The sequence below is a fragment of the Nelusetta ayraudi genome, unplaced genomic scaffold, assembly GCF_046127955.1.
Source record: "Nelusetta ayraudi isolate G7.1 ecotype Tasmania unplaced genomic scaffold, CSIRO-AGI_Nayr_v1 ptg000007l, whole genome shotgun sequence".
In the NCBI taxonomy this organism is placed as follows: domain Eukaryota; kingdom Metazoa; phylum Chordata; class Actinopteri; order Tetraodontiformes; family Monacanthidae; genus Nelusetta; species Nelusetta ayraudi.
The window spans coordinates 5,623,990-5,643,281 of record NW_027466057.1 but is presented as its reverse complement, the minus strand read 5'-3'; the positions used below and the strand labels follow the sequence as shown (position 1 = coordinate 5,643,281).

The window sequence follows — 19,292 nt, the reverse complement described above, 5'->3', positions numbered from 1 at the left end:
AACGTTGTCATGGTATATTTTAGATTTATGATCCTTCTGGTAAAAACTCCACATAGTCAGTGGTGTGTGTAGGGCTGGAGGTTTGGGGGTTTTCAGAATAAAAGTAAGCATTGAAACAGATTTTCTTTTGAAGTAAAGATTTGTGTATTAGCCTGGATTGTGTTGAAGTACTGATCAAACAGTGTGCTTCGCTATATTTTTTGCATGTTATGAGACTTGGTTTGTTAAAGTTGCCCACCGTTTATTAGATTCATCAGTAGATTATTTTCTCTGCTAGGTCTGCTCACTGGTCATTGAGATGAGTCTGCTGTATCAGCTCCTTGCCAATGGCTCCTGAGGAGAGAGTTTACTGGTTATGCTGATGTATTTGTCTATCCAGTGCACCGGACAGACAATCAATATTCCAGTTACAGGTAGATTACCATTCTTGAGTTGAAGGATTGTGAGCGTCAGTCAATACATGTACAGAAAAAGAGCTTGGAGAGGGTTTGAGGCAAATGGCCTCCAGCAGTCGTGGCTGGTCGGTGGTCGATAGTCAATGCGCCAAGCAACCACTGCACTCTGAGTTCTCTAAGAATAAGAAAGACACTTTGTTAAAGGTCCCATCTGAGGAAGAATAGCATTGAATATACAATTCTTTATTAGTCCCGCTTGGGGAAATTGCATTGATTCACTGTACTAATGTTCTCTAACGATAACCATGCCTACTTGGAGACACCTGTGAACCAGCAACTCTTGTCCGCTGACAGATTGTAGGAGATGGATGGATTACAACACTGCCACCTAGATGTGAAAGTTTCAAACCAACCTCAGCAGAAGTTGCTGCATGAAATCCATTAAAGCCTGGGTGGGTTTTTTTTAGCTTGATACAGCTTCACAGTCATATGACCCCCATTTCTCTGAACAGCAAAGGGCCGGTGAGATTGTTTTGAAAGTGCGGTGGAAGAAAAATACTATTTTATCATAACCATTTTTAAATGTGAAGATGTGAAGCACACACTCTAGAAATAATCTGAGCTCAAAGGAGATGGCTTGAGTAACATCTGCATAAAACATGCAAGACCTGTAAAATAATTATGTTTGCTCTTTGTTTTATTTTTAGTATGCGTTCCTTCTGTCACTGCACGATTCCTCATTCCTCTAATTTGCAGTAACGGACTTGTGCATCCTGACAGGGTTGCCGTCACGCTTTGATTGCTTTCCCATTTCTGTTTTTTTTAGCCAATTGTTGTTAACATGGGAACAGAACATCCAGTGCAGCTGACGTGTGTCTGCTCAGTAACGAGGAGATGGCGCCCAGTCTTCCCACCTCCAGCCTGCAGCTGCCCGGGAGGCTGCTGGTGCAAAATGAGCTCCAGTCAAAGTTCCCTGTAGTCTGACCTGCCAGAACAACTTTTAATGCTCTTTTATCCCCGGCCCTGCGGCACTCACGGCCATTAAAACCCCCTCGGCACATGAGGATTGCTCACTAATGGACGGCGGCTCTGCCAATTTGTTTTGTCTTTGCTCCATTCACTCCCTCACAGGCACGGTGCCTGTGTCCAAACAGACAGCTGGGTCAGGGGGAGTGTTGCTCCCAGTTGAGACTCATTGCTGATCATCTGCGGATCAGAGGCCACCGCCGCCCCTGAACCTTCTCCCTCTCCAGAGGTGAGAAGTAGCAAAGTATAAATATTTTGTTTCTGTACCTAGTAGATTTTTCAGGTGTCTGTACTTTACTTGGGTATTTATTTCTGAGGACTTTTTATGTTTACTCCCTGTATTTGTACACAGATATCTGTACTTTGTATAAAACATGCTTGTTGCTTTTGTGTCTGAATTTTCTTCCTTTCACTTGAGTAACAGGGTTGAATAAGTACTTTTACTAGAGTATTTTTACACAAGTATCTGTATCCTTTTCCAGACCATGCTCCTCACATTCATGTCTATCAGTGGTGCGTGGAAGGGAACTGCAAACATACAGAGGAAGCGCTCCTTCTGAATAAATATTTGTTGTCCTTGTTTGTACAGTTTGTGCCGTTACCTCTGACACAGCACGGTGACTCCGACGTCATCTCAGCGTTGGGATTCCCACAATTCTCGTCACTTTATCCTCTCATGGTGAAAAGTGTCGAAGTCCCTTATAAGTGTTCATTTGAATTTGCTGCTCGATGAATAATTGAGACGCAGCCTTCATGATCAGTCATATACTGGGTCAGCACTGCTCGCTGGATTCAGGTCCACATGTGTTTTAGTTTTTTATTGACATTGTTGTTGCTGAAACTTCAAAACCGCTCAGATTCTGCTGTAGAGAGAGAGACAATTTAATTGGCAGGCAAGTGGCTGGACACTGCAATTCCAAACTTGACAGGAGGACCAATCAGAAGCATCAGAGTATTAACAAACTTTTGTCTGTGGAGGGAAACAGTGAAGGACGGTGCTTGTGTCAAGCCAAAAAAAAACTGGTCTGATGTAATAGAAATTATAATCCTGAATAATTCCACAAGTAACTGTAATTTATTTACATTTTTATCCAGTAATGTAACTGATTACATTTATCTTTATTTTGTAATTAAATTACCTAACAGCGTAACAGGTAATTTGCTACTCCCCAACCCTGGTTGTGAATATATACGAGCAGGGGCAGCAAACGTTGTGCTTTTACTATCAACACCTCCAGCTTTACAATCTTCCTCCTCCTCCAGGACCGGAGAGAAGACCGGCTGCGCTGAGCACAACACAGCAGAGGAGCCGGCGCTGGAGAGCAGAGCAGAGCAGAGCAGAGATTGGCCGTCGGCTCTGCCACTCACACTGTGGATACTCTCCCACTTCCTCTGCCCTCCTTTCCTGGTGCAGCCAGCGAGGGGAGAGGAGGGAGGGGCGGTGGGAGGAGGGGTGAGGAGGGGGAATGGATCTCGTCTGCGCGCCACTCGACAGCGCTGCCTCAGCCTGCTTCTCGCCACCTGTCCTTGACTTGCCGGGGCGGAAGCTCTGCCGCTCGCCTCCCTCCTCCGGGGGGAACCTTTGCTGCTGGTGTGTGTGTGTGGAGGCGGGTTCACTTCCTTCGTCTGGCAGTTCTCTCACTGGCTGTAGTGAGCCTCTCTCTACCTGTGGTGCCTGAGTCCAGAGGAGGAGAAGAGAGGAAGATTTGTCCTGGGCAGGCGGAGCTCTGATGGGAGGCTCGCTCGTCTCCGGCTGGGACTGGGGATGCTGAACGGGGGGAGGGAGGGCCTCTTTCAGCTGGGACAGCAGCTCCAGCAGCAGGGGGAGTACCAGGCCGCCCTGCACTGCTTCCTCAGCTGCCTGCTGGGACTGAGCCATGTGCAGAGCTTCACCTCGCTGCCCAACTGCCTGCACCAGGTGAGCCCGCCGGCATGTCCCGAGCTTCACGCACCCGTGTCTTTGCCACGTCGTAGACTTTTGCAGCTCACACGCACATCAGCCCACGAGACACGTTCAACCTTGACATCAGTGGAACCAATGTCACACTTAATAGGCAGCGGCGGCCCCCCCGTGTCAACCTTAGGAGATGATCTCAGCGAAAGAAAAGACTGATTGTCTTACCTCCAGCGGAGGAGATCCCACTCCGTTAAACAGTTTTTCTGTACTGTTCAAAGCCGGCTGCATATGCGTCTGAATCTCGGCTGGTATTTTTTTTAGATCACACGCCAGCAGCTGGAGGACGAGGCAGCACTTACAACTCTGTTTATTAATGCCTGAGGCCACGTCCTCCTTGTCCATATAAAGTCCATGACTCCAGAACCTTGGAATGCGATGTCATATTGCGAGTGGACACGATGATGCTGAGAGCAGAGCAAGAACATCTCGTTTTGGGGGGGGGTTTTGGCGAGCGATGACATTAATAATAGTTTTCATGTAAACAAAGCAACCGGCTGGGGTTTTTTTCTCCTCTATTTTGTCAGAGATATACTATTATCATATTGTTTCGACCAGCCGTGATTTGTACTTACTGTTAATATTGCAGGTCTGAGAAGCTTTTTTTTGTATCTCTGCAGCGAGAGGTCAAGCCCCCGGCTATGTTGTGGTTTACTAAAATTAGAAGCTGGCCTTTCTCAATTTCCATTTGGTCGTTCCTCAGACTTTACGGTTTTAAGAAAGCCTGTTTGCTAGAAGTGTTCACTGTTGAAAACACTGAAATAGCAACTCTCACATGCTGTGTTTCCATTGCCCCTAGAATTGTGCAAAACCTAAATAAACAAATGTAGTCATGGAAACAGCTAAACTTGGAAAAACCTCTCAAATATGGCTAAAAGGTTTTGACGCTCTCATGAGGTATTTTTTCAGGCGTATCGATATAGAGGTATACCACAAAAGTGTCATGGAAACACTTTTTTCCCATTTACACATCAGCTGATGTGAAGTACGGGGTCACGTGACCAGTTCAGTTATGTTATCAGCATTGGAATGATTGTATGTTTTTGTTGTTTTGGTTTGGTTTGCTTTCATGTAAAGGCACTCAGTAGTAATGAATTAGTTGGGAAAAGGTCCAAGTGTGCTCAGGTCCAACTGATCACACATTCACTTCTCACCTGGGCTATTTTTGTGTTTTTTCAGATTGCTGAACTCTTCATCACGGAAAAGAACTGTATCCTTTCCCGCGTTGGAAAAAAAGCTCCAGCGCACTTGCACCGAAGCAACACGAGGCAACAGACACGCACACATTCGGTATGTGACAGCGTCCCATCACCGCCACTCTGTCAGGAAAGCGTTGGAATGCAGGCCGAGTATAAAGCTGTCGTCCACCGTGAGAATGACACGGATTGTCAGGGTAGGCAAATTCCAACACGCTTCCAGCTGCCAGCACTTTATTGTGTGCAGTGTTGACCGAGGCAGATGAGTGAACGTCTTGGGGCATCTTCATAATGGCACGTTTGTACCCAGAATGCCATTTGCATTGTGTGCTGCACTGCCCCTGTGTATGCCTCATAAGAGGATTTGTAGGCTCTTATCTCTGCACAGCAGAGTGGAGGAGCGCTAATTAACCTGTATCTGCTCCGACTGCTCTTCACATCCTCTATAAACTATAGAGCTATAGCTTGCAGTCATAATAGAGAGGCATCATGGCTCGGGGATATATTACCTCTGTGGCTCCTCTCCCCGGCACTGAGTCAGTCCAACACTTGACTTGCCAGCTCGGTTGTCTACTCAGCAATGTTCCAACCCCGGCTGTAATGTTTCCAGACAGGTTGGATTTGCTGGGCTGTACAGTTCAGCAATAGTTGACAGTGAGCCACTTGTCAGATATGAGAGTGCTGTGCCAATGAGAGTCTAAATAGTGAGATTTCAGTCTTTGAACACCTGAGACAGAACAACACAACCTTACATCATCGACTGAACTCACATGGTTTTGTGTCAAGAGTTTCTTGCAAGGCAGAAACAAAATGGTGAAGTGTTTCTATCTGGTTAATTTTGTTATGGTGTTCTAAATGCTAACAACATTTGTCAACTATGACCATCTTGCATTACTGAATTCCAAAAGCTTCAATGGGACTTTCAGTTGCATGATTTTATTCACATATAAGAATTGTTTAAATGCTATTTCTAGAGTTATTTCAGGGGCCAGTGAACTTGTTTTCCTGCATTCCTGTGACCCTCCCCTGGGGGGTGAGGCGAAGGTCTGCCTCCTCCATGTGGGTTAGGATGTGGGAATGTCAGAGTTTCACACAAACATCTGCAACATTAGATGTTCCAACAAGGAGAAACCACTGGAGGAAAAACATTCAAAATCTGTGGTTTTCTGGCCGTAGCACCGGCTTCCTTCCAGACACGCATGCACCAATAAATGCGGTTGATAGCATTAGTGGCAGTGCTTTAACCGTCTTAGTCTTGTCGTATTGTTATCAGAGCTGGCGGCCATCCACTACAGACGCTTGTGCGAAGCCAGGAGCACTTCTAGCCCCTGAGTGTTTATTGATACCACGATCCTGGAAAGTGTGCAGACCCTCGGCCGGACGTGATATATGAAATAAATGGAAGTCACGGCATATTCTGAAGGAAATGGCAGGAAAAAGTCGGAATTTAAGTGTAGGAGGAGTTGAGTCTTTTACTCCAATGAGCCAGTATTCCAGAGGAAGTCCTACTTTCCCTCCGGACACTGGACGCTGCCCTCCGGGGTTTTATTTCCGTGCACTCAGCAGGCTTAAGTTGCACGTGCCGTCCAAGGTCCAAGTGTTAATGTGACTTCTTTTCATGTTCCAGATCGCAGCTACCGGCGCTAGTCAGTGCGCATGCACGTGCGTGCATGTGTGTACGCGGTGGCCGGCACATTCCCTAGAAAGGGATGGTGTGAAGTTCCTGTGTGGCGGTGCTGTTGTTGTCCAGCCAGGCTAAAAATACCCGACAGAAGTAGGCCAGTGACCTTTGTTCTGGGCTGCTCCCCCTAATCCTGCAACCCAGATGGTGCGACTCATGCTCGCCCCTTCTGCAGGTGACATCAATGAGCAGGGGGCTGTGCGCCAGTGCCACCAATCCATCGCAAAGTGATACAAACATTGTGCGCTGGTGAAAGTCTAAAATGCTGGCTTTTCAAATCAGGTTTTGTTCCGACTATTTAGATGTTCAAGGTGCAAACAGCTTTTCCAAAGCCCTCCCCATCTATCATCCTGCCCTGGAGTTTTGGGACGCTTGTCAGGTAGAGACATTTTCATTTTACTGTCTCTCTCTGTTTTGAGGCACTTGTTGAGACTTGCGCAAGAGAGGCAGAAGTTTTTAAGGCAAAGTGTTCTGGTTCCCTTTTTACTGTCCTGCTGACACATGAAGCAAACCAGGTGGTGATGTCACTTCCACTACTGCGCCGTAAGAGTGGAAACCTTTTAAACCCCAGCATCAAAAGCAGCAGATAGTTTGCGGTTTGAGATTTATTGAAGCGTAATTGGTTTACAGTGTCACCACAGTAATGAAAAGCAACATGCCCATAATAAGGAGTGCGGTTTGTACATTAGAGTTCCCGATGTTAAAGTAGGACGTCGGGCCCTGCCGGGATGTGTTTATTTTAGGAATTCTTTGTCCCGCTGGTCTTTAAATTCACCTGACAGATATCAGCCGTGTCACTTTGCGGCAGGACGGACTCTCAGCACGTTTGATGCTTTAGACACTGAGGGGTTCTATTTTTAGAGAGCTTTTTATAGAGAGTCTTTTCATGGAAACAAAACCTGGCAGTTGGAGGAATCAAAAGGATTCGGACACAAAAATAATATGAAAGTAGACCTGAAAATGGGGCTGTTGGATAAAACGGAAATGAGGCTTAATTTTCGGGGCATGATTCAGCACCGGAGGACAGTGGTTTGAATTACAAAAGTGATAAATGGGTAAAGAAAATCAGACCTATATCCCAGGAAATCAATTTTCACACTTCCTGTTGGCTCTGAGGGGTTGTTCTCTAGATGAGTGCTGGTGGTGGTGCTAGCGGGGGGGTCAAAACAGGAGGACAAAGTGGAGCAGGCCAACTGCGCTGCCTTTTTTTACACCAACAACTGTCTAATCCCACTGACACGTGAGACTCATCCTTCACCTATTTAAACAGATGGAAAGGCCCTGCAGTTCATTCAGGCGGAGAAAATGTTCTATGAGGTGGCGTTGATCGAGCTCACCGCTCTTCAGAGCACAGGCAAGTACCTCCGGCGCCCAGCTATCCACGAAAACTTCTCCCGTGTTTACCTTATGTGTGATGTAGCTGCCATTGCCTGGTAAGATTTTTTTAATGTGTTTATTTTGAGTGGGCGGGGCAGCGGCTGGCGTCCTCTACAAATATACTGATGACACAGTGTGCTATAATCACTGTTCTGTCAACTCTTCTAGTCTCTGTGAAATCCTGTCCCGTTTTGAGGGCAGCTCTTTGTTTGCCTTCTTAACGCCGTGCCAACAATAATTAGAATAGAGGCGAACAAAGGGCGGTATTAGGAAATCCTGTAACTAAGGATTGATTCCCTTGCAAGCTTGCTGTTGCATCTTTTTTGATTTTATGCATTAATATTAATAGACACACATTTGTGTATGTGTGCCAGGATGTTGCTATTTTTGGGGGTCCATGGCATATTTTTTTTCCTCACAAAAAAGGCACCAAGGAGGGGCGGGGGGGGGGAAAGAATCACACAGTGAGACAATATCCTAATGAATAATAAATGGGATTGGGATTGGAATTACCTGGTGGATCGGTGAAGTGAGCACAGTCTCGGCTCGACAGCTCATCCATCAGCTGCCGGAGCTCCGCGGGTCGGCGTCGTCATCCTCCTCCGGTCCTGCTGCGGCTGCTGAGACAGCAGCGCAGTGTAACGGGATGGTCGCAGCGCAGCAGCTCAGGGGCGAGACGTAGTGGAAGACAAATGGCCCGACTTTGGTCCGGGTGCTGTGTGACGCTATGCAATACTAAAGTCCCTGATTCAGCACTCACTTGGATTGATTGCCGGACCTCTCTGGAGGCTGCCATTTGAGCTGCTGTTGCTCAGTTTTCTTTTTTATAGAACCTCAAATGCAGAATATTGCTTAAAATACCTGCTTTAAAACTGATATACGTTTTTTTGGGTTGTTTGGAGTCTAAGAGAAATACTTCTAGCTCATACAGCTGTTGACTTTTTAATCCACGCCACGAGGCAGTGTAAATCAAACATATTCCACCCTCACCGCCCACGCTCCCGTGTGTGTGTGTGTGTGTGTGTGTGTGTGTGTGTGTGTGTGTGTGTGTGTGTGTGTGTGTGTGTGTGTGTGTGTGTGTACAGTGCTTACGGTATGTTTGTGTTTTGCCACTGCGTGCGTGTCGAAGTGGGTGTGGTGAAAGTGTTGTTTGACTCCCTTATCTGCTGCGTCCTGCCCTCATCGCTGCTCCTCTGTCTCGACTCCTCGGCAGCCTCCGAGCTGTTATTCAGGTTCGGAGCGCACGGCAGTGCCAGGCAGCCCGAGAGCAAAGTTTTTTGTTTTTTTTGGTGGAGAAGATAAAAGATCATCACAGAAGGAAAGAACATCAAGACTCCTCGTCGGTGGACTGGTTGTGACTCCATGCCCTGTGTTTGTGTGACAGGGCCTCAGGAGGAGGCCACCTTGGGGTCGGCGGGATGGACGAGTCCAGAGGAGCTTTCGGAACAAGCCTCCCAGGCGCAGCACCTGGAGCGGCTGGCCCAGCTGTGCATCATGAGCAAACAGTAGGTAAAACTGTGTCCCACTGTAGCTCCTGTTGTGGTGCAGTCAGTGGAGCGGTTCATCCTCTGCGAGCTGATTGGGCCCACTGGGCTCAGCAGCTTGTTTTTAGCTTGTTTTTTCTTCTTCTTCTTCTTCTTTTTGCCACTTTATTTTATTTGCAATGGTTAAATAAGAAAAAGTTTTTGTGTTGCTTCCTGCAGTGGGTTTTGCTTGCGTTCAGGCTTTTATCATGTTATCAAAAGTGGCATAATGTGTTGAGCAAAGCAAATAATGTATTTTAATTCATTTCATACCCTTGAAATGCGTAGCAGTAGCTTGGAGCAAAAAGGAAAAAAAAGCTTTTTCATTTGTGTATAAGCCGAACTCCATTAACACCACTTGAACTGAATCACTTAAACTAATATTTTGCTCACTAAGTCAAAGTGCTGTGACGGTCGGAAAAGTAATAAATCAGATCTTTTACATTTAAGTGGCTTTTGTCAGGACTGTTTTCACAAATACTGTATTTATTGAACCGTATTAGTTAAAAGGGGAATCATCCGCTCACAAACCTGCCCTCTGTGGGGTGGAAACTTTTCAAACTAGATAAATTCCATCCTCGAGTTGAGTTTCCCTGCAGGGAGGGAAGAGATACGCCTCTCCAGTGCGAGGGTCACGGCAGGAACTCTTTCACTGGATCTGGTGGCTCCTGTTGCACGGCCACTTTGTTAGAAACCTCCGCATACGCCTGTTTTCTATGCCTCCCTTGTCGCTGTTTGGATCAGGCCATTTAACCTGATTGCCAGAGGGGGTGACAGGGGGTAGGCGCTTCCGCCTGCCGAGGGCTTGTGACTCATTCGTGCAAGGAACATGCGCTTGTTAAAATTAGATGAGATGGTAGTGATTGTGTACCTCCGGGATTGGGTTTCTGAAAAAGCTTTAAATTCTGTTCTATTCCTCCCTCTGAGCTCCAGAGTAAGCAAAGGACGCATGTTTTCTTCCTTTCTTTTTTGGTACATGTATATACTGTATATGTATGTATACATTACCAGTCAAAGGTTTGGACACACCCTATGAATTTAATATTTTTTCTTTCATCCTCTTGACTATTGACATTGTAGTTTCTCACTGACGGCATCAAAACTACGTATGAACACACATGGAATTATGTAGGAAACAATAAAAGTGTGAATTAACTTAAACACATTTTATATTTAAATTCTTCAAAATAGCCACCTTTCATAAAAAGCATATTTAACAAGTTATTTAACGTGTTTTCTTTGCTGCATAATTACACATATCTTGCTCATATATTTGATGTCTTCAGTATCTATCCGCAGTGTAGAAAGTTGGAAAGAAAAAAAAATTGCATGAGAAGATGACTGGTAGTGTACACACTCAAATTTATATATCAGTGACAGGAAGTTGAACGACTTCCAGAGTCTTTCAGCAATGTCCTCGGAAGTCCCAGTGAAGTGCTTCTTCTGTTCGCCTTCCTATCACATATCCCCTGAGAAGTCCCTTTTCCAAAGCGGCGCAAAGCGACACCGGGGCCATTACTAATTGAAGGGGAGTGTGGCTTTTTGAACAGCAGAGAACAACATCTGTCACACCAAACAGAGCTTGCTCTACATCAGCAGGGGCACACGTGAGGGCGTGACGGTGCAACAGTCGGCGGGTGACTTTCTAGGTCAGATATATTTTAAACGGCAGGCAAATCCTCCTCCTTGCACACACACACACACACACACACACACACACACACACACACACACACACACACACCAAGCACAGAGGCAGTAAACCAACCTGTGCTCACCATGCCCTCTGTAATTCACCCGCAACAATGGGAACAGCCAGTCGCTGCTGGCAGAAACAGCCGGTCTCAACTTCCTGCATGTGGCGCCTCAGCACCTGCAGCCCTCTGTGTCTAATCTCAGCGCACACGCACACACACATACACACACGCACGTTTGGAGTTATGGTGGTGCTGCTGAAAGCAGATATGCTCGCCTGACCTAACTGACTCAGGCCACTGCCTTTGACTGAGGACAGGAGTTGTTGTTGTCGTTGTCTTTGGAAACAGTAGTGTATCAGTGATGGAGCGATACCAGGAGAAAGATGTCATCAGACTGGTTCTATTTTTACACAGCACGCTTTGATGAAAGAAATCCACCGTCACAGGAAAAGTGGAGCAGTCGAGTCCATTTGACGCTGCTTTTGCTTTCTCCCCCCTCCTGCAGGCCGCACCTGGCGCTGGAATACAGTGGAAAGGTACGTCAGTTCAGTGGAGGTTTGGTTTTCTCTGGAAACACTGTTTTGATTTGAACATTTGATTTAAAAAAAAAAAAAATCATTCCATGCCACTTAATGCAGCTCAATGACTGCATTTTTCTTTCATTTTCCTTTCAAATCAAGTCATTCTTCATCTTGAGGTTGTGCATTTGCTGGAGTAATAGCTTAATAAGTTGGGTTGCTGAGTTAACTCAGGTGAATTTACTTAAAGGGATTGCGCTCTTTTTCAGATTTTAGTTTTTATTCAGGGAGCAGCCTCGCTTATAAGTTATAAGTTATCAACAGAAGTAATAAAGAAAATATCTGATTTTGCGCTCTATTTATTTACTGCTCCCTGCAAAAATACCCGACTCCTTCCTCATACTGATTCTGTTTCACCTTCTTCGTGTTTAGAACTGGATTTTTAAGAATTCTTTGAATAAGAAGTGGCAGTGTTGCAATTTCTGAGGGCATAGGTGAGGTGTCTTTATACTTTGTGATGTCACTAAGGGCTGGTATCTGCAACACTTGGCATATATTATCAAAAAGTGGAGCAAGAAAAAATCAGGAAAGGATGGGTTTGAGCTACATCTTGAAGAAACACAATAATATTTGTAGGAATCATTGCTTGAGTTAGACTTGTGTACCTGAGACCTGTGTGTGTTTTCTGCTTTCAGGCTACAAAGATCCACCAGAGGGCCTTTGGAAATGACCACCCCATCACAGCCAGAAGCCTGGAGCTCATGGCCACCGTCTATGCCGAGATTGGCAAGACGGAATATTCAGGTAAAAAAAACATTGAAATGAAGCGGATTACAGCAATTCAAAAGGCCCTCAAACCATGTTGGCCCATTAAAATGTTGAATTAATAAACACACTCCGCAGCGCAGGACACAGGAGGCTTTTAGCAGCGGCAACAGTGACAGTTTGAGTGCACAGTCTTGTTATACAGTATAAATGCTTGACTTGCATTAAGAGCGAACGCTGCGTGCCCGATTCAGAGCATCAGGAGCGCCGTAATGTTCAATGTAAAGTCCCCGGAAACCAGTTAGGCCGCCTCTGTTGTGTGGGCTTTCAGAGGTAGTGGCGCTGAACAGGGTCAGCGATAAAAAGGCAGCAGAAAAAAAAAATGTTTGGTGACATGACAGTAGAAGAGTAGGAGGTTGTTGCTGTTTGATTGTGAAACCACAGTCGTCTCGGTGCACCCGTGCATGACCGCTCGCTGTTTACTGTACACCGAAAATCACCTTTAACCCACAGTCGGGGTGAGGAGAGAAGTTCAACTGTAAACATTGTCTTTCCTCTTCCCCTTCCTTATGTTTGCCCTCTTTTTCCCTGATAGTTTTTCCTGGAAAAAAAATGATGTTAATCCCTGTAAAGACTTTTGAAAACCAACTGTCTTACAGCTCATGGTGTATTGATACAGACACTCTTTAGAGTTGTGTCATTGTTGGTGTACTAATAGTCCTTGTGGTGGTTTATATAGCGTTTATTGTCTTAATTCCTGTGTGGGCCAGCCTTGGCAGATTTGAATAGGCGGACACGCCCGGAAAATCCATCCCTCGGATGAGTTTAAGAGCAATAGTAAATAGTGCTTCCAAGCAAACATGACATGTGAATGTTCCAGGTTCGGCCACAACATTCAGCTGTCAACACAAGTGACAGTGCAATAGGAAAACTTTCGGCTGTCTATTTAACCAAGCTTAAAATGCACATTGTCACAACAATCATATTGAAAAGAAACAAGCTTGTTTTTAGAAGAAAAAAAATCACTGTATTGTGCGTTCTATGATATTCTACGTAGTTAAAGATAGAACGGAAAAGGTGTGAATTCACATTCAAAGTCCTCTGTCTTTCCCCCTCATGTCACTCATATCCAAACAATCTGCTCTTTAGAGTATCAGTTGATTAGATCACTGCTGAGTGACTTATTCTCACTAGGATTAACTACTTAATCTACCAGGTTTGACGGAGGGAACAGTCAGATCAGCGTCTCGCCGTGAAAAGCTGCTGTTGTCTTCGTCCTCGGTGGTGTTGACAGAGTTAACCAGCGCCGTCTCTCCTCCGCTGGCATTTGCATGTTAAACTTTGCGTGTTTGCCTTCCACCTCGACCGTCAGTCTTCCCAGCAGACTGAGACCTTGGATTGGATTGGATCGGACTGGGGCTCATGTGCGGTCATGGTTCTCTCACTAGACTCGCTGGGCCAGTGCGTGTCGGCGCTGTCCAAACGCTTCGTGGCTGCCGAGCCGGCGCGGGACTCCCCCGTCGGCTGCCTCCCCGCCTGCCAACGGGACAAGCACCCGGAGGTGCGACACAGGAAAGACGGCCAGCACGAACAGGACAACGCGGCCAAACTCAAGGTACGGCGCCCAGATCAGTTTTCCCCGGATGATTCGGGTTCAGATGATGTGGTGTGTCTGACGAGGTCTGTCCCAACGCACGCAGGTGCCCAGCAGCAAAACCCCAACCTCCATCTTAAAGAGGCCGGGCCCCGTCCACTACGGCGCCGACGTCCAGCCCAGCCACCGGCGGAAGGGCGAGCGCAGGGTTCGCTTCAGGGAGCCGGAGACCACCGTGCACGGTGAGAGTGCACGCCGCCGCCGACTCAGCATTTTACAGCCCAAACCAGCTTGTTCAGCCGAGGCAAAGCAAATTTGTTCAAGGGGGGAAAAAAAGGCGACAACGTTAAAGCATCTGGAGACAGCGTTAGTAACGATTGTCCCCGGTGCGTTTACTGCCTTCTTTAAAACAGACAAAGAAAAACAAAGGCCAAGAATCCACCAAACATGAACGACTGATTTACTTCTTTGAGATTAATTATGCATGCGAGTGAAGCGGCGAGACGCCTGCTCTGGAGAGATACTGGAGTGGCAGGGTGCTGCTGCAGCCGCTGCTGACATCACAGGCACTGGCTCCTGTCGATTGACTGGCCTCTTTTTCTGTTGGCTTCACAGAAATTCCTTATTGTGACTGTTTAGGCGGTAAGTCTGTCCCCCAGGAGAGATGTTGCTGTGCATGAGAGTGCCAACACCGTTCATTTAGATCTGAAAAGGGGTTCAAATTGCAAACTTCACTTTAACATTTGTTTTCTAACAATGGGTCTCCAGCCCACCGGTGAATTCCCCAGACAACAAGATAATTGGTAGAGTAAGTCTGGGAGTCTAGGTTAGCAAATAAATATCTGAAAACCAGAGGTCATATGGAACCTATCAAAAATGTCTTCTGACTCTAAATAAGAGTCATAAAAGCTTTGCAGGCATTGCAGGGGTTTAGGCTCAGACCATAAAACCACTGATTAATTCTGTTTCCTGTCATGCAAATCTTTCTAACAATGTTAAAAATCACAGCAGGCACAATGTGTGTGATGCCACACTGGTTGTGTTGAATCACGTGGCCTTTACAACCCCACACAGACCCTGAGGTCTGCAGGATGTTGCGTGAAAGAATAGAAATAGATTAGGAAGAATAGATTCCGATTTTTTTTTTAACGTTTGGTGTGTGTGTGCACGTGTGTGTGTGTGTGTGTGTGTGTGTGTGTGTGTCTTGCAGCCTACGAGACGACACAGGCCCGCCCCCACCTGGCCCTGTTCACTTGCCTCTTCCTGCTGATGTCATGTTTGGGCGTGGCCATGTACTGCACGGACCGCCGCCGCCCGCAGCGAGCGTGCGAGGAGCTCGAGGCGGCGCTGGCTGTCTACCTGCTGCACATGAAACAGCTCCTGTGGGGCTGCTGGATATGGCTCACCATGCAGTAACTCAGACTGACCACAGAGGGAGCCAAGCGCCCTTCTTTTTTTGTTGTTTTTTCTTTTCATTTTCTTTTCTCCAGACCCCTTTTTATTTTATTTTTTTACCAAGATGACAACCAGGCTCAAACATCTGAGCCGACTGGCAGGACTCTGCGCGGTAGCTGCACTGTCCCGTATTTGTTTGTGTGTACATACATAAATATATATATATAATGCGCAAGTACTAAGGAGGAAGGGCCACAACTTATTAACAAAGACATTTTTTGCACATTTGCCAGGCTCAGCCTCACCTCTAAACACTCACACAATCACCAACCCCCCTCTAATTTTACGTGAACCTTCTGAGTGGACATTTCAGTGGAATGCAAATACTTATTTTGTTGAAGGCGTCAGCGACGATGTGGAGCAGAATCCGCTCTTACAGTTCAGTTTGAGGGCCCTTCCCCACATATTCAGCCTTGAAATTGCACTTAATTGAATGTAGAGGTGTTGGAAAATATCTTGGCTTTCAAACTAGGAGGAGGAGGAGGAAGAGGAGGAGGACGGAAGCATAAATGTGTCAAGTGATCGATAAAGAGGAGAGAAAGCGCAGGGCTGCATCACTTTTCCAGTGCCAGGTTGAATGACTAACAGCTGAAAAACACCTCTTCCTTGCAGACTGTCTGCTCCTCTCTCTGGCCGACTGTTTTTAGCTGATTCCTCGCACATCATCATCAATTTTGTCTGACTATCTATCACCGAAGAGAATATACTTGGGCTGAATCCTTGCTCTTGCTTTTGGCATTGTAAATGCTCAGATACCACAGATATCCTCTATCCTAAATGTTATTTATTCTTCTAATCGGATATATATATATATATATATACAATATGTATATGCATCTAGATAAATATCAATTATTGTTGTTGTTGTTGTTTTTTTACTTTTTGTTACTGATTAGATTTCTATGTATAACTCTTTATATTCAGGTTTTAATCCTGATGTCAGATGCTCCTCCAGCAGTGGACGGATGTGCGAGTGTGGCGACGAGCCATCAGTCATTTACATACACACACAGAATCGGAATGCAGAAAGTTATTGTTACGAGTCCCTTTATCAAATGAAGCAAATATAATTGAACCACACAAAAAGGGGATTATAGGAAGCAAAGGACACAGTGATTTACATCCCACAGACCTCTCATTATGAGCAATAACACATCACGTTGTTTCCAGTAATAAGTTGATCTTTACATAACAGGTTTCAGGGAACTCAAATTGGACACGCTTCTGAGAAGTTTTCGCACCGGAAGGTCAAAGCAACATCAGGCTGGTGACGCCCGTGTGGAGGAGAAAAAAGAAAAGACTCTCTACTCTGTGCTGTCAAAGTAAATTATTCTTAGCAATAAAAGCCAGTCAGCTCGTGTCCTTTAAGTGCACGTTCAGTTCACATCCGTTCAAACATTTCTGGTCACTTTGAAAGAAGTGCCTTTCTGGTAGGGTTTTTTTTCCTCAGTTCCGACCGGTTTATGATTTCACTTGTTTCGAATAAAACTGTCATTGCCTCAAGTCAAAGATGAGTTGACTTGCTTTCTTTTGGGCAAGTGGGATAAACGCATCTGGAACAAGTAGAGAGAAAAGCATGCAAGTACATAATTTGTCTATTACATAGACCGACGGTATATTGGTTTGTTAGCCTACGTAGCCTGAGTTATTGTATATGGCACAAGATAGACTGCTCTGAAAATCTCACACGGGTCACTAAAAGCATTTTTGCTGCCTGGCAACATGAATATTCTGAACTATACTGTCGACAATTTGTCATTTTGATGAGGCGGCTTTTTGTACTTTGAAAGGTAAGGACACTGCAAAAGCACACGCCTTTGCCTTGATGCAGCATGCAAAAAGAAACTGGCATGTAGTGTGTGCTCGGCACAACCTACTGGACGGAAGCCTACGTCAGCAACACTTTGATCGGTGTGTTAGAAAAGAAAACATCCCCTTAAGTCTAAAAGCCAACAGCCTATAATTTTTGTTCTTTTCATGCATTAGGTCCATGCAGAAATGTCACAATATAAGACAATATATTCCATCCACCGGCCAATCTGTCCAAGCCGTTAATACTGTGCTGAGAGTGTACGGTATGTTTCCCATTTAATGGTTCTACCGATCTATGGCTCTGTGCGTTGGACAACAGTGCACACGCTGGATTACTGGCAAAGAGGGAGTCCTCAAAGGTGAACAAGTACTGGGAGGTTTTCGGACGGGGGAATCGATCATCTTTGGAGAACAAAAGCTGAAACCTTCTGTTTGATTCCAGCTTTAGTCAATGGGAGCAAAAAAGCCAATTAGTTTTGATTGTCTACAGAGGCAAACACTGGTGTTTCTCATGGCAGGCGAGAGCGCTGTACTGTCGGAGTGGGTGTGTTGGTGTGTGTGATTGTTTAGACTTCCTCCACTGTCTAGATCAAGCCGGTCTTGAGGTCAGAGTTGCGGCGCGAGGAGCGGCCCAGCAGCAGGTCCTTCTCGTGTATCAGGCTGTCCAGGAGGTCCTCCTGCCTGTAGTTGTGGTAGACCTTGAGGAAGGCCATCACTGCGATCGCCAGCCAGGTGAGCCAAGCTGCCCACAGGCCAAACTGCAGGAGCGGGACACCAGCGTGAACACGACTGAGACAAATCAGGGGGAATACAAATGATGCTGATGCCAAGTGCACCGTTCTCACCTGAGCTATAGCAAACTGGTCGTAGAAAGCAGAGTTGTCCAGACCAAGTTCTAGATCGGTGTCCTGCAGGTCCTCACAGCTACAAAAAAAAAAAAAAAAAAAACACACGCACACATAAAAAAAACAAGGCATTTAGAGCGACAAGCAATTTTGCCCAAATGAACATCTAAAACGGAGCTCACCTGCTGGGCATGGTGCCACCCTCTGTGATGGAGTCACACCACATGTTGAATCCCACGCTGACGATGGTGCTGGACAGGAAGACGATGAAGACCACCAGCGAGCTGATCAGCAGGTTGAGGAAGGCGTTGAAAATGGAGCTGCAGGTACAGGTGGGGGGGAAAGGTGAATAGGTGATAATCATTTTCAAATCAGTGCACAATGTCAGAATCAAACTGATTGTGTGCAGCTTCAGCCCACAATACAGCCTAATTCCCTTTTATTTCTGGGAAGTCCCCTCCCTCCCTTCTTCATAGGCTGCAGCGGTGGGATTCCTCCATCTTCATGACGGACGACATTCCTCATAACTTCTTAAAGGCTCATCTCTTTACCTGCACAATTATAGCTTATTCAATATACATCATAAACCGCGATGCTGCGAGAAACATTGTGTAATCAAATCAAAGCAATACGGTTGAGATGGTCATAAAACGCCGAGAGGCTGCGACCTCGGCTCCCAACCACCGCAGTCGGGCACGACGTGGGTTTGCATCCCGGACGGGGATGCCGAGTGTCGGCTCTCTCAACTCACTCGTCGTGTCCTTTGCACAGGAAGAAGAGCAGCCTCCACGCCTGCACCGCGGACAGGATGAGCGACGCTATCCCGACAAAAGTGATGAAGCTACAGGAGGACTCGGGTCCCCACTCCTCCACGATGAAGCGCTGCTTCGACACCGTGATGTTCTCGTTCTGCCACATCCCGCGCGTGAACAGCAGGCATTTCCCCCCGAAGTCCTCCGTGTTCTCGGACAGAGGCACCACGGCGATGAAGCCGAACACGAAGGCTAGGAAATAGAGGATGCATTGGGCGAAGACCAAATTGTCGAGGGCCATTTTCTCCCCGTCTCCCTCTGATCCCTGCGTCCTGGAGTAGCTGCGCATGCGCAGAGACAGCAGCGAGAACCGGAGGCGCAGCATCCGACGAAGACGACGAGGACGACGACGAGGACGACGCGCTTCGCTGCGAATTCATGAGCAGGCCGAGGCCTGGTGGGGCGTTGCGTTCTGCGTCCCGTCCACAGTCAGACTGCCGAGGTGGTTCCTCCTCACTGGAACACTGCAAATAATAATCATGCCATTTAACTTCTCCACATACAGCTGACGTCTTCAGGTAAATGCCAGCTGTTTTTAACACAGAAAAAATCCACTCTTCTTCTTCTTCAATTATTATTATTATTATTATTATTATTGTTATTATTATTATTATTAGTAGTAGTAGTATTAGTATTAGTAGT

General features: G+C 46.3%; 2 protein-coding genes across 3 annotated transcripts; one reads left to right on the top strand and one right to left on the bottom strand.

The window, feature by feature from the left end:
• The first annotated feature begins 2,876 nt into the window (after positions 1-2,876).
• Positions 2,877-15,237, top strand: cunh14orf180 (chromosome unknown C14orf180 homolog). Of its 2 annotated transcripts, XM_076018134.1 has the most exons (10): positions 2,877-3,339; positions 4,555-4,585; positions 7,523-7,606; positions 9,014-9,134; positions 11,355-11,385; positions 12,063-12,171; positions 13,581-13,747; positions 13,833-13,968; positions 14,342-14,368; positions 14,937-15,237. In XM_076018134.1, exons 1-10 carry the CDS (start codon positions 3,187-3,189, stop codon positions 15,140-15,142), a joined length of 1,065 nt encoding a protein of 354 aa, XP_075874249.1. In that variant the 5' UTR covers positions 2,877-3,186; the 3' UTR covers positions 15,143-15,237. The 2 variants fall into 2 exon arrangements, with proteins under 2 accessions (XP_075874249.1, XP_075874250.1); XM_076018135.1 differs by lacking the exon at positions 14,342-14,368 and having other exon boundaries at positions 2,882-3,339.
• Positions 15,238-16,211: 974 nt separating this feature from the next.
• On the bottom strand, positions 16,212-19,007 carry tmem179ab (transmembrane protein 179a, genome duplicate B). The gene is made up of 4 exons (XM_076018136.1): positions 18,590-19,007; positions 18,021-18,158; positions 17,839-17,917; positions 16,212-17,751 (listed from the first exon to the last, which is right to left on the bottom strand). The coding sequence occupies exons 1-4, from the start codon at positions 18,973-18,975 to the stop codon at positions 17,578-17,580; spliced, it is 777 nt and encodes a 258-aa protein (XP_075874251.1). The 5' UTR covers positions 18,976-19,007; the 3' UTR covers positions 16,212-17,577.
• Positions 19,008-19,292: the final 285 nt, after the last annotated feature.